General features: G+C 37.5%; 1 protein-coding gene across 2 annotated transcripts in view; it reads left to right on the plus strand.

The window, feature by feature from the left end:
- The window catches only part of LOC139943944 (uncharacterized), a 95,353-nt gene that overhangs the window by 13,254 nt on the left and 66,949 nt on the right, over nt 1-15,150 (plus strand). Inside the window, exon 3 of one of the 2 annotated variants that reach the window (XM_071940849.1) lies at nt 5,706-5,880. The exons of the other annotated variant lie outside the window; for it this stretch is intronic. Coding sequence (XP_071796950.1) covers nt 5,805-5,880 — 76 coding nt within the window. The 5' untranslated portion in view covers nt 5,706-5,804. The remainder of the gene's footprint in view (nt 1-5,705; nt 5,881-15,150) is intronic. 2 annotated transcript variants of the gene reach the window in all.

The following is a 15,150-nucleotide window of genomic DNA, read 5'->3' on the forward strand; positions in this document are numbered from 1 at the left end:
AAACAACCCCTCTGCCCAAAATGACCTTTCTGTAAGCAAAAACCACCACTACCCCCTACAGCGAGCCATGGTGCCTTATTTTAGCAATTTGGAGAGCTTTTGTGTTTGGAATGTAATTAAGGGAGGTGAGGTGGAATAGCCATGAATGGAAACTAACCTTGACAAGTACTTTGTGTACAATACAAGTCCAGTCCATTTGACTCTGAAGATCAAGAAGTGCAAGCACTTTTGGGGGGAAATATTTCAAGTGGTGAATATGTTTTTTTTATTTCTCCCCCCAAAAAGTCCCCTTTGATTTCGTTTTGAGTTTGTTCATTTTTTAAGGTTGAACAGTTTTGAAATATTCTCATTGAGGTCACAAATATAGTTTCGTTCCTATTAAGAAAAATGTTCTTTAAAACAGGCATGATTTTGTTTGCCTGTGAAATATCGGGGGAAAAAATGTTATTAAATAGCCCCAAATGTCTGTTAAAGCCATGTGTACAGTGTAGGCTAGGCCTACTAGCTCTTGAATTGCAGGCCGCCTACTTGATAGAATATTTCAACCTTTTTGTTGGACCAAATATCATGCCTGTAAAAACTTCTCACTCAAGGACAATAAGTGAAAACTAGTTTCATTGAAAACATTAAACACAAATATCCGGCAATATTTGGTTGACCTGTTCACATTTGAATTTTTTACCCTGACAAACTCCTGGGAAATCGCTACCACTGCTTAGTTGTTAAGGAGATAATCCAAGTTTGGTAAACTCAGTGGTAATTTTTACCAGGAAAATTGGATCAAGTGTGAAACGACGGAGTGGGGCGGGAAGTTCAAGTTCATAAGGAATATTAAATTTCCCAGGAATTCTCTGTGGTTTTGTTTCCCTGAATTTTGTTCTGTGTGTGAAAAGGGCCCAGAGGGTGTGTCTCCACTTTGAAATGGAAACTTAGCCAGCTCAGAACAACTTTTTTTTGTGGGGCCATTTCATTTCATTGATTAGTAATTCTGGTTGTAAAGCCAAAGTCGAATTCTCAGAAAAGGGAACTTAATCACTGTACTAGCCAGGTACCCTCGTGCAAATCTTGGGTTCTCGGAAGACTTTGGGCTCCTGTGCGTGCATGAGACTTCTGCTCTCGCAACCATTTAAATGACTTGTGTCCACAAGTCTCATGAAACTTCTGATCTGCAAGCTTATGGAGAATTTATTTTAGATGATTATAACCCCATCTTAAGTATAACCCATGTAGGCGTTATAAATAACTTCAAATTGGCTATTTTTTCTCAGCAAACATAACTAAGCTTTTACTACCATTTCAATATTTTGTGAAAGCAAATGTAGGTCATATTTAATTCTAACGTAATTCATATTCAATTCTTGTACATAAAGCACCTGTCCTCAAGTAGAAATTTTTTCCCCTGTCAGATCATAGAAATTTTTGTTTGAATCTGATAAAAGTTGGTACAATATACATTAAAGTTCTCTCCGTTTTGAATGTGGAAGTTCAAGCTGTAGGCCTATGTATACAAAACAATTTATTTCAGCAACTCAATGCTGTCATGCACAAAAGTGGAATGTATTCCGGTTGGATAAGTTGAGAATTTTAAACAGAATGGATTTCAAATTTTTAAGCGGATTAACGCTTAGAAGTGGAGGCAGGGGGGTCGCATATTTTTGAACTGGTTTTGCTCTCATTTTGTCCCATTTTATTTCTGCAAAGGAAAGGACCCATAAAAAGGCGAGACAGAGAATTTGATTTATTTTGAAAGCCAGTCAAGTGGATAAAAGGATTGACTGAAATACCAAAAGAAGAACTGAAGTCAAATGAGATTTATATTAAGACTCAATGCGTTTATTATATTGATCAACATTTCAATAGCCATGGTATTTCCAAACAGTTAAAACTGGTTTACATTGGGGCCCTGCACATGCATACATCTGGTCTAAGTCTTAAAAATGCTTAAAATGAAGCAAAAACATGACTAAAAGGCACTGTACACGTTTGGTAATTGTCAAAGACCAGTGTTCTCACTGGTTGTATCCCATCATAAGCATAAAATAACAAACCTGTGAAAAATTGGGCTCGATTGGTCATCGAAGTTGCGAGAAAATGATGAAAATGAGAAAATGATGAAAGAAAAAAAAAACCTTGATAAGAATAAAAGACTTCTAGGTAGAAGTCTTTTATTATTTTAGTGAGAAATAACCTCTTTCTCAAAAACTACATTACTTCAGAAGGAGTCGTTTCCCACAATGTTTTATACTATCAACAGCTCTCCAATGCTCGTTACCAGGCCAGTTTTTAAGTTAATATTTGTTTTGAGTAATTACCAAATGTGTACCTTCCCTTTAAACAAATGATTTGGCATGTTGTTCATTAAAAAAAACCAAAAAACTAAAGCTGACATGCTACAAATTCCATTAGTTCATTGGAAATACTCAGACTATAGCATTTCATATTTAAAGGAACGTTACAGAATTGGTAAGAAACAAAAATCGTGAAGATCTCAGATTAACATAAAACTTACCCGGTCTAATGATGGCGATAGCGGTAAATATCCCTTGAAATAATTTCTTTCTGAAATGTCATATCTGTTGAGAGATAAATAATCTTATTTCGTGTTTGGAGTTTATCGTTCGGTTAGCGTTTTATTCATTTTTCCTTTTGCATCGATGTCATGCAAAAATGTGAATCGGTTTTTCACTATTTTTTTCTGGACCCAGATGGTCAATCGATCTCAAACTTCTACAGGTTTGTCAGCTTGGTGGATTATATCTGGTGCTTACACTGCCAGCAATTGTTTTGTCAGCAAAACCAATTCTGTAATGTTCCTTTAAAAGACCAAGACCTTTTTTATTTGCAAAAGGCTCTTCCCATGTAGGCCCTACTCTTCTCTGTTGTAGAATTTGAAAGATATCTCAAAAATCAAAAGTCAGTATAGGCCTAAGTCATCAATAATCATGCTTTTTAACAAGGAAAATTAAAACCCAATGTTTTAGAATGTCATCATTGAATCTTTCTTCTTATTTGATTAGTTGTCACTGTGTATACCAATGTATCTTCAACATTATTATATAAGCACGCATGATCACAACAGTTCTTATTCATAAAGTACAAAGAATGAAGATTTTTTTATCAGATTAGGATTCTGCAGGGGGATTTGCATTTATTAAAATGAAATTATCTTGCAAAAGTACACCTAATTCACCACAGAAAATGAATACAAAATTTAATATGATCCTGGTTTCAGAATTCAAATCATCATCAGTTGGTGTGGTTTTTTTTTCGCTCTCTGCAAATTCATGAGAAGATGAAGACACTGATATGATGAAATAAAACCTCGCTAGGATGAAGGATGGTGAGGGGAAGTGAATTCATTTGAATCGTTGATGAGATTTATTGTCCAAAGTGACAAGAAAATGGATAGGGAACGGTTGATGTGTGTTGAAATTCATTTTTTAATAATACATTGATTAATAAACGATTAATATATTGATTAAAATGTCACAAAATTTCCGTTTTCATGGTTTCACTGCATCAAATTTATGGTTTGTTAAATAAAAAATAACACTAACATCAAGCATCACTGAATAAAAGTGTTAATCACCCGGTAAACATTTTTACCTAATAATTTCCGTCCTCCGTGAATTCATTGCATCCAATTTTCCAGTTTGATTTTGGACATTCTGTCCTGTGCAAGTCAATTGTGCAATTCTTCAAGGGTTTACTTTGACAGTCATCCATCCATGATATAAATTTCAGACCTTGACATATACTGAAGGTGGCACACTCTGTTCTTTCATCTGCCACATTTTCCACCTGGCCGCCCTCTGTTTTGATAAGCTGTTAGTTAACCTCAGTCTGAGGTGACGCACTTGAAAACAAATTCTTCTCTCTGTCAAAATTTCTCCTGACCTTTTGTTTTGATTTCAAACAGTGAACTTTTCAGGAAACTATTTATGAAGTTCATAAAGATCTATTTCACCATGCATTTGTGGATTGTGTAACAAACAAGTACCTGAGGTTGTTTATGAGAGATTTCAACGGCAGAGTGTTCACTTTGATCATAGAGGCCATGCTTTGATTAAGTTTTATTTATTTATTTTGTTAGAGAGAAGTTATTTGAAGTATTTGTGACTGGTGACACATTAATTTTTTGCTCAGCAAAGAAATTTGTAAAGCAGAATTTTCTGCTATTAAAACAGCTTTATGAAATTTGGCCTGTATGTCAATCAATTCACACATTTTGCTTGCTTTTGAAAACAGTTTTACTCATCAAATTATTTCACTGTTAAGGCACTTGCTGACAACTATGAACTTTTAAGATGAGTGAGTTTTCAGATTGAAATTAATAAATTAAAACAATTTAAATCCAGCACTTGTTCATTTATCTTCAAAGTTTTATGTCATTTAATTTTGAGCTTTTCTTTATAATACAGTGTAAATTGATGACCGTACTTCAGAACATGGAGCTATAAAAAGAATCTGATGCATTTCCCTTCACTGTGTATGCTATTAATGTACTTTTTTTACCCCTAGGTTTATATTCCCACTGATTATCCACCACAGAGATTATCCCAAACCAAAGAGCTGTGACCCTGAAATCATGTATCAATTCCCCATAGCCAGTGTGATCCCAGATTGAGGGATTAGAGCCCACACCCACACCCCATGGGCCCACACTTTTACCCATTTGGGGATCAACAAAGGAAGTAAACATCTAGATAATCCCATTGTCCAAGATTGGCACATCCATTCAAAGGGCTTCACTGATGTTCATACATTCTACACAAGGTGGGTGAGTCACCCCTATTGTGTATAATGGGAGCTTCCAGATAAATCAGTGATCTTGCACTACATGGGTGTACTGTGTGTACAGCCAATAGTATTAGTCACTTGCAGGTTTGGTGTGGAAGCGAATGTACAGGCGTTGCCTGAAGTTTTTGATGCTAGGAGAAATGCTGCTTGGATAAGTTCTGGATTGTGGAATATTTATTTATCAAACAAGCAGCAAGTGGACGGAGCCAGCTATGGTGCCTTTGATAAAACACTGACCAGACAAGAACTTCTCATCTCTGAGAACTGATTCAACCGATACAACAGTTTCCGGGAAAAAATAATAACTGGGAGAGAAATCTGGGATCAGAAGTGGGATGCTTCTATAGCTCGGGGCCCCACTTCCCTGGTGTTTACTTTGAAAACTATTGATGTGGATTCACAAGACAACGGAGAAGAACTCCCCTCCCCATCCATACAAAAGATGACATGCAGTGATTGACGGAGCGATCACCCAGTCGGAGACGGCATCCACAGGGAGCGTGATTGGACTCTGAATTGGAAGTTAAAGAAAACTGTGAAAACAAGGAAGCTGTGTCGAGACGCGGGCCAAGCGGGGATTAGCTGGAGCAAGCAGCCCCTTAGGCTGGTGGGCTGGCAAAAACCAACTTATATAGAGTCCACACAAATGCACCCCCTTATTTCTTCAGGTCTTCTACCAGTATGAAAAGGATTATTATTTGACACGCACTGATTTTTAATGATGTTTACTTGAGAATTTGTGTGTGACGGAGCATAGAGACATCTTAATATCTTGGCGTATGGAAACATTCTCCAAGGCTGGCCTTGCTCTGTGGCTTGAAAGGGAACTTTTTTTCTCGATTTATTTCTCAGAAAAAAGACTAATTTTGACTTGGGTGAACTTTTTCTGGAATACTTTTATCCAGATGTGATGTTTGTTACTAGCTGTGAGGATTTATAAACCTTGCGAAGGGAAACCTGAAATTTGGAGCTGGACTTTGGAGGGATTTAAACATCGAGTCAAGATGAGCGTTGCCAACTCATTTCTTCTGGATAGGTACCTGGAGGAGTTGAAACATAACATGGCAAACAGTGGAAAAGGTAAGCCTCCATATAACTTCAATGAATGTGAAATTTCTTTCTTATAACTGGTTTGTCTCGTGGTCTTATTTCAATAGTTTTGTTTTCTGGTCTTGTTTTGCAAACGTTTATTACAATTGCTCTTTTCAAGAAAAATTGTAATGTGTGTATTCTTGTGGGAAACTGTTAGTGTATTTGTTCAAATAATTGGCTAAATAAAAAATAAAGTAGAATCCAGGCCTAACTGAGGCAAAATCACAGAGACAGATGTCATGTTAAATTATTAGTAAATATGTAGAACATGCTTAGTATGATGATTAATTTTCTGCAGGATTCGCAGGTTGGTTACTTTATTTTTAAATGCAATTTTCTGACAAAGAAAAAAAGTATATGACTGCAGGAGGTATTTTTCTTAGGCTGCCTTTTGTGCCATTATTTTTTAAAAACGAACTTCTCAACTTAATTTTTGATATTCTTAACCATATTACAAAAAAAAGCTCAAATTTTGTCACAATTTTTTCTTTCCTGCGCTCTTAAGATTTTATCATATTGCACAGTGAATGTACACATACCCAGAGTGGCACCCCAAATAACTAAATATGGCTACAATTGGTGAGCGCCTGCGGTTTACATGTATTGTCTTCGTTAAAAATAGCCCCAAGTTATTATAAAATTTACCCAGTCAGTTTCCCTTGTGGTTAACAATTATGAATAATATTATTCCTACATGTGTACGTTTCCATATGGCTTCAACTATACCACATGCTCCAATTGTACGCATCAAATAGAACTACACATTGTGAGCAGCGGGTGCCATGCAATATGAAGTTATTATGTAACCAAATATTGATCTTAGCAGCTCAATTAATCCGTCCAACAATAATAGGCATTGAGATTGATTGATGCTTATTGAATTAAGCACAGGCACTCTGTTCATCCATAGAGTTTGAACCAGATCCCAGTCAAGTTGTATTTTGAAAGGACAAGGGCACCAAGGCATTTTCTCCTTGGTAAAGGGCACCCTTATTAAGGAAATACATGTAACACATTTTTACTGTAGAGCATGTTAAGGGCGCCAAGGCAACGGCCAGGGGGCATCAAGGCAGTCGCCTTCGTTGCCTCTGTGAAGTTTCAGTCTTAAAGTTGTACATTCAATTTGTAGAGTGTCGTGGCCGAGTGGATAAGAGCACCGAACTCAAGCTCTGATGCTTCTGTTCAGCAGAGTGTGAGTTCGAATCCCGGTCGTGACACTTGTGTCCCTGAGCAAGACACTTAACTATAATTGCTTCTCTCCACCCAGGGGTAAATGGGTACCTGTGAGGGCAGAGGTGGTTCTTGTGATTGGTTTAGCCGAGTAGCGCATGTATTTGTCGCACAGGCTGTATACTCCCCAGGGAGCTGAGATGGTTTAAAGAATGATTTAAGGCCCGGTGACCAGGGGTAATATTGTCGGAAGCGCTTTGAGACGCCCTCCGGCGTGAAAAGCGCTATATAAAAACGGTCTATTATTATTATTAAGTACATGTACCTTACATGCTTTTGCGAGTTGAAGACAACATCCCTGCTAGAGACAGAGAGATAGTGTGAATTGACCTGTAAATAATAAGTCGTCAAATTGAATGATCACTGAATCATACACAAGTCTCTTCATTCTCTGTAATGTAGAATCTGAACATCACCATTGGATGGTTAGAATATGTTGGCTAGAGATATTTTTTAGGTCAGTGGAATTTTGAAAGACTCACTTTACTTTTTTAAACTGGCTGGGAAATTCACATTTAAGAGTTTATAATTGAAGACAATTCAATCGAACAGTAGTTGTAAATGGGGATTTTTACATATGTAAAAGTTTTCTCTAATGCGGAGAGTGACATGTGGACATACACGTACCATGCATGCAGGTGTTGTGCAACAGCACATCAGAAATTTTAGACTTTTATTTGAATTGAGATTTTTTTATGTCTGCATGGAAAAAAACTGAACATTATTTTCGTCAGATGTAAAGAAATTATGCTCTTTGATCCAAAAGCACCCTTTTAGTCTATAACTCCAGGGTTGCAAAAAGGAGGATATGTCATAATTTCAATGCACTAAAATTTGGACTCTGGTTTCAAAACTGTTTGTCTGAATCAACCCCCGAGTAAAAATGTGAAGTTGAGGAAAAAATCGCTTTGTTTCAAATTATTTTCAATGCTGCCTAGAGACAAAACCCTAAACATATATTTTGAAAACTCATAAGTAATGAGTCACGATGCAGTCTTCACCCTCCAGCCTAATTCTGTGATTCCTCGACTGACGGTACGCCCCCTCTTAAAATTGCTCAGCAAGGCATGCGCTTTGGCCCCGCTGTCTAGAAACTTGATTTGGCTTCGGTTCGTGGATAAAAGGGATTTCAGGAAAAAAACGTAGCTGGGAGCTATCTTGAGCAATTATGTCTACTGAACTATAAAGAAAAGTCATTTGAGTCTATGCCGAGGAAATGGAAACAAGAAAAGGAAAATCATCTTGAAAGAGAAAGAGCGGGAACTCTTGAGATGGGGTTTAACTCAGCCAAGTCACGGTATGCCTAATGGGAGTGCTCTTAATTAAAGGTCAATAGTTCAACCCATTGGAAGCATTGTGGGATTAGTTCTACTATCGGGAAATTTAATTTTTGTTTTTCAATTATTGGAAAGGGATGAAATTTATGGAAGGGGGGGGGGCTGGAGAAGGATTATAATGTTTCTCTTCGTGTCATTTTTATTGTGCCTGATGGAAATAGCCATGCAGGTAAAGTTGAATAGATCTAAAGCATTGTTGAAGATTATTAATATCTGTTCCACTCAGTCTAAATTGCATTTTGATAAGGAGGGTAAACTGAACTGGTGGAACTTCAACCATTTAGGATCAAGTTGAAATTAAATTTCAAGGAAGAAAAGTTCACTGCCATTTGAAGATCAAAATGAAATCAGTATTTAAGAGGAAAGCAAGCTTCAGTGCTACAAAATTGGGACGGGAAATACTTTGTTGTTTGTAAGGGCATCAAGGCAGTTCTTCCTCTAAAGGGCCTCTCAATGAGCAAGGTTTGCTCGCAACTTTTTCAGTGACTAGCCAGCAGTAGCTTTTTGTTTTCTCTAGTCTATCGGTCTTTCTGCGAGTCCCAGTTGTATTGTCTTATTTTAAGTTCTTTCCAACACAGAACTTGCCAGCCGAACAACTGTTATGGGAGGAACACTGACGAGGGAAACTTAAATTTGTACTGGAACATTTCAAAGGGCAGCTAGGCAATAACTTGGGTCATGGAGGCAGTGTTTTCATTGTCTCCATGAATAACATTGTGTCAGGTCTGCAGGATTACAGCTGTACTACCTGGCTGCTGTACACATTTAGTGTGATGAATGGTAGAACATTGTGTTTCTGATCATGGAGCTATAAAAAGGCCTTTTTAAATCTCCATGTTCTGATGTACTTTTCAAGAGTGGTGCTTTTATTTTGAAATAAAAGAGTGTACCAAGTATCATCATCCAAAGTCTTGATCATAGACCCTGGTTCAAATCTGTCACTATGTTCCTTACATTATAATTTCCCATGAAGAATTAGACAATCTAAGCTCCATGTATTTGTCTGATCGTTGCTGTTTTTCCTGACCCTGTGTTTGGCTCATTTGTTTCAGTTTTTTTTTTTTTTTTTTTTTTTCATAAATAAAGTGGACAAATCTTCAGGCCTCCTGCGTTGAAGGTTTGATTGATTTACAATGTATGTGAGAATTGGCTGCTGGTCTTTTCCCGATTACATGAACTTGAAAATGAAGGTGGTGGAAGGTTAATGTGTTTTGTAAATTGAGGTTATTCAGTCATTTTTCACTCAGACAGAACATTGGTTGTTTTTCTGGGAGGAGTGGATATTGAAAGAAGGGGACACCATCTTATAGTAAGTTACACAAGTTTCAAAGATGAAGGAATCTGGATCTGGAATAGTCATCTTTGTTTTTTGTTCCTTACAGTTTTGATAGAATGAAAGATATGTTCAGGTAATTTGCTGGACAAAATTGTTCTGCATCAATTACTGAAAGTACATTGTGGGGTAGAATTGTTTGTGTGATTATGCTATATAGAAATCAAGGCCAGATTATTAAACACACTGCGTAATTTTTCTCTCACTGGTGCCATGTACATAAATAGTGCGGACAAACTGACCAAAACTCATTTGAATTACAGAAATATTCTATGAAGGACTGTGATGAAGGTTGAAAGTTTAGATGATCAATTTAAATGATTTTATGTACAAAATATTAATTGCTTTTAGCTTTTGACGAGCATGCAATTTTTTTATATTTTTTTTAAATTTCTCAAAAGTGCTATAGAATGGTGGAAAACAATGTAATAAGTTTGAGGAAGTTTGAAGTTTTCCACTTATTGGTTTTGCAAAAGAATTAAAACTAATAATAAGTTGCATGTCTGTTTTAAAAGCGTCATCCACATTTTGCATATAAAAACCAGCCGATTTAACTTTGTATGTACACATAAATGTTAAGCCATCACAACAGTGCCCTAGTTGTGACGTACCACTGTGTAGTCCTCATCTTAATACCGACCTACAGTTTTGCTACAACTTACAAGTGATTATATTTGCCCAAGCCAGTGAGTATCCGTGTTACCGTCCATCGAGCACGGCTTGTGGGGTCTAGACCAGTGTACATAAGCCAAGCAATTGCCAACGATCACCGTCGGTTCCCTTTGACTGCAGAGGCTGAGTGTATTTGTATAGCTCCTCCATCATCAACCCTACAAAAAAGCAACCTAAGCTTTCCGAGTTTTTTTCCACCCCTCAACTGCGCTGGCAGTTTTTTGATAACTTGTGTCCACAATGTGTGGATGTGTGAGTGGCAGTGTAGTCAATGCGTGTACTTATGGCTACCACAGTAACTAGCATGCTAGTACTGTATGTCCATCTCCTAACCTACTAATGGATATATTTACACATTTTATGCGAAATGCCAAACCTGAAAACAAGATTATCCGCAGTCTGAACCAACAAACAACAAGTTTTGTGTGAGAGAGTGGGACATTTTTTTCTAGGGCTTAAAAACCTGACTCTGGTACGTAATTGCTGCAACAATGAAATCTGCATAGTTGGACACACTTTGTGTTTTCTTGATGAGAAGATTTCGCCAGGGACCTGGGAGAGTCCAAACATTGTTGTCATTTCGCACTAGGTTGCAACTTGTAAAGTTCACAATGCTAAAATGAAGCAAGGGACTCTTGCTAAATTGCAATTCTGAAATCATCCCTTGCTACTCGGCTGTCAGTGGGCACAAAATCTGTTCAGTCAAAATATTTTGGGAAGTTGATGCAAAGTTGATGAAAAAAAACCATCTCTGTTTCTCATGTACTAGTACTAGTCTAGAAACCATTCAAAGACCCATTAAAATGAAGTATTTATCAGAAAATAAGAACAAATACATGTTTGGTTTGCGGTAACAAATACCTTACAAACTCATACTATTACTTTTGAAAATGGATGCCTTTAAAGCCTAGGAGACATTTTTCTTCATGTAAAACTCGCAGAAGTTGGTTTGTATTGTTATTTAAGCACATAATCTTCCTGAGGCCATTTGGTCTGGTCCTTGAAATGGACTCCGACTCCATTTGTGGAGCTCGCTGTGGGTATTCTTCGTGGTTTCTCTCTGAGAAGAAAAATCCTCGTTTTACTCGCCACTATAAAGGAGAGTGAATTAGTTAACGTGTATGGCTCGGCTCGGTAACTTTTTCAGAAGATAGTAGTGCAATTTGATAATTGAAGAAGCTTGAAAGATTGCAAAAAGACGAGAAGTCTTGGCGTCATATACATGTAGTGATTTCTTTGAAGTCGAACCAAATCAGACTGCCGGCTGTTACAAAAAGCTAGGCCTGATCTCAAATTGCGTGTGCCTCCAAAATGAAAATAGATCACCACAACATGCTTTGTTCAAATCCATACACAGGAAGTTTTGTCATTTTAGTATGCAGCAGTTTTGGCAGGATGTTGAATGGACTACAGTTAGCCTAATTTCAACAAAAGTCTCCGCTGGTGTTGTCAAGAAGACAGGTGGGGGCAACAACAAGTTTTGATTGTTGTCATTACCATTAGATATTGTGGATGGAATTACAACTGGTTTATGTATCCGTTTCAATATTTCAGTCTTCGAAAAATCACAGCAAGTTATCGTTTCCTACTAGCCATCTGCTTACCACAAAGAACAGGGAAATCAGAAAAAGTGTATTGTGTGTCTGACTGTCTGTGTTAGGAATAAGCCCCTTTCACACAAGAGCAATTAAGCAATGGTCCCTTGCTAAATTGTAGCATGGTTGTAAAATTTTACAAAATGTACCTCGTGTGAAAGGATGAAAATTTGTGTACTGGCAAAGGTCCCTTGTCAAATTTTTTCAAATATTGCTTCATTTTACAACCATGCTAACATTAAGGAAGTGACCCATATGAATTGCTGTCGTGTGCATAGGGCTATAGGTGATCAATAATGTGATGATGAGGAGGAAATATTTCGTAAATTCCAGTGGGGATTATACTCGATGGAGCTTAAATCCACTGGCAGCTAATCCGGTCCTAATCGATGGATTATCTGAAGATCTGTCTCAGGTTTTCTTTTCAGGATGACATCTTGTTGAGGTTAAGGTGTTTAAGTTGAATGATGTGCAAATAAAGAGCATTATTTCTGATCAGCTGCTTAAAGGGAATGTTTTGGAAGATTGTGTCCAAAGGTTCAATCAATGATTTTTAAAAGAAAGGCAAGGTGTTTGACAAAATTAAGAAGGAAAAACTTGATTTCCATTATGGCTTTTTGGTCTCACTCCTTAAAGAATAGAAACTGGGTTCTTTGACTGGCAGAAACTGCTATGTACGCAACCACCCTCCCCCTCACTAGCACCCCCACCCCCAACAAATCAGGAAAACATGGGGGGGGGAAAACACATACACCAAAATAAGATCAGAAATAGTCAATATGTAATAGCAGAAAACTATTTTTAAAAGAGAAAAAGACAGAAATGGTGTCATGAAACTCACAAAAATTCCATTACAACTTGACACTGACAGAAACACCTGAATGCATCTTGTCAACTCCTTTTTATGGGCTTTGATTTTTTCAATTGTAAACTCTGAAAGCCCTGTTGATTTTTTCAATTGTAAACTCTGAAAGCCCTGAGCCTCACAGTTTTCCAAAGTTTTCTATGCAGTTTGTTTGCAAGGTTGTACCATGGAGCTATAAAGATACTCCTTTAAACTTAAACCCTCTCAGAAATGTTTTGGATTTCCTGCAGTGTTATGGAAACAAAGAGATTAAGAGATTAATACAGTTGGATCCTTCAACAGAGATTAACATTTGGACATACCTGTACAGGTGTCATTAATCTGTGAAGTCAGATAGACTGTTTGCATTTTGTAGTTAAGAGATACAAGTGTATGTACTTTTTCAATTGAATCTTTATTTGTAATGTGGTGACAGAAAGTATTCTATGAAGTGTGAATTACAGAGTACAAGTTCGGTTGATATAAAAAAATGCTTTTTAGTGTTAGATTCTGTCAAAAGATGCACACTACTCTCATTAAAAACGAAGGTTTCTGAAAATCTAACTTCTTTATCACTCTACATATTGGATCCTTTGCTTGCACAATTAGAAAGTCTAATGCCCTATGGGTTTATTACCTAACTCTATTGAAACATCCATGGCCGAAACATAATGGTAGGCTACCCTCTCTTTAGTGTAAAAGGGAAACCAATAGAGGAAATGTAAATTTCTACTTGAACATTTCAAGCAGTACCATTGCTGCAAGGCAGAGACATAGTCCGAGGAAATTGCCTCTGTGTGAAGTTTGACTCACAACGAACAGTCTTGCCACTAGTCCAGGCCTGATACTTCACAGAGGCAAGAGGTGATTGCCTCCATGCCCCCTGGTTACTTGGTGTTCATTGGTGCCCTTGAAATACTCTACTAGAAATTTACTGCTAGTCTCTATACCACTTTAAACATTCCCCCCAAAAATGTACTCCCCCCCCTTTTTTTTTAAAGGGCTGGTTCATGAGTCATTCCCGTTTGACTTGTTTTTATCTCAGTGGTTTTCTGGTCAATGCATCACCGAATCAAGTTCACAAATTCGCTGTGTTTGATTCTCGTTTCAAAGGCAGTTCACATGCTTTTACATGTCTGAACATGTACTGTAGGCCTCAATTGCATCTTACCGAGGAGGCAAATTTCATCAAAGAGACCTCGTTGGTTGCATCACAGGTTTTTCTTTTACGACAGCCAATTGAAGAATGAGAAACCACCGAGGTGATTAAGTAGCAGGATAGATGCTTTTCCCCTTTTCAAGAACAAATCCACCCCACTGATCTCTCTCTTGTTGCAGGGATTTTAAACCCTGGGGCCCATGGTGGGTATCAGGAGAAACAGATCTCTGATGGGGAGATAGGCCTAGAGGCACTACCTACACCCATCATTTAAAGATGGGAAAGGCTACCCGGGGAGTTTTTATCTTCTACCTCCAACAAATCTTGGAAGAGTCAGAGGTCTATACTTCATAAGTAGAGATATCGTATAAAGAAAAACAAAAGTCATGTAGAGGGAAGCTTTCACCAGTAAGAAAATAGTATTCAAATATGAAGACCCTCTCTCAAGGAAAACAAATACTGTTTAGTGTTTGTTAATTTGATTGCAGCAATCTGAGTAAATTATGTTGAAAGTGCACAGACTCCCTGATGAAACAAAAGCTGTAAATTATAATGAACGTGCACAGAATCCCTGATGAAACAAAAGCTGTTTTTAGTTGTTTTCAAAACACCACGCCCAATTTGCTGTCATTTTCACAGGTTGGTTTGTATAATGTGTTTTTCCTGAACAAGATATTGGGGAAAAAAATGCTGTGTCTAAATTCTATTACTGAAGTTTGGCTACACTTTGTTATTAATTACAACAACAAGCAGAGAACAAAAGTTGCAAAGTATAAACTGCACTCAAAAATCCAACACACATAACTTCTTTGGTTATATGAAGATTCTTTTATTCATGCAGTAGGGCTTTAAGTTCTTACAAATCTCTCTATCTCTCTCACCTGTAAGTAGCCTGTCTTGAGAAAAAGTTCACCCCCCTCAAGCCTCAGGGTAAGGGGTTCCTGTCTGCCCTTCAATACCCTGGCTTCTTGCTTCAGTATCCTGTGGTGTCAGACACTGCAGAGGACTTCAAGAAGACAGGACATTGATTTGGCTAACGGGGGGTTTAAGGGAGGGAGGAAGGAGGTATGGGATGGGAATAAATCCCC

The sequence above is a fragment of the Asterias amurensis genome, chromosome 11, assembly GCF_032118995.1.
Source record: "Asterias amurensis chromosome 11, ASM3211899v1".
Classification (NCBI taxonomy): Eukaryota; Metazoa; Echinodermata; class Asteroidea; order Forcipulatida; family Asteriidae; genus Asterias; species Asterias amurensis.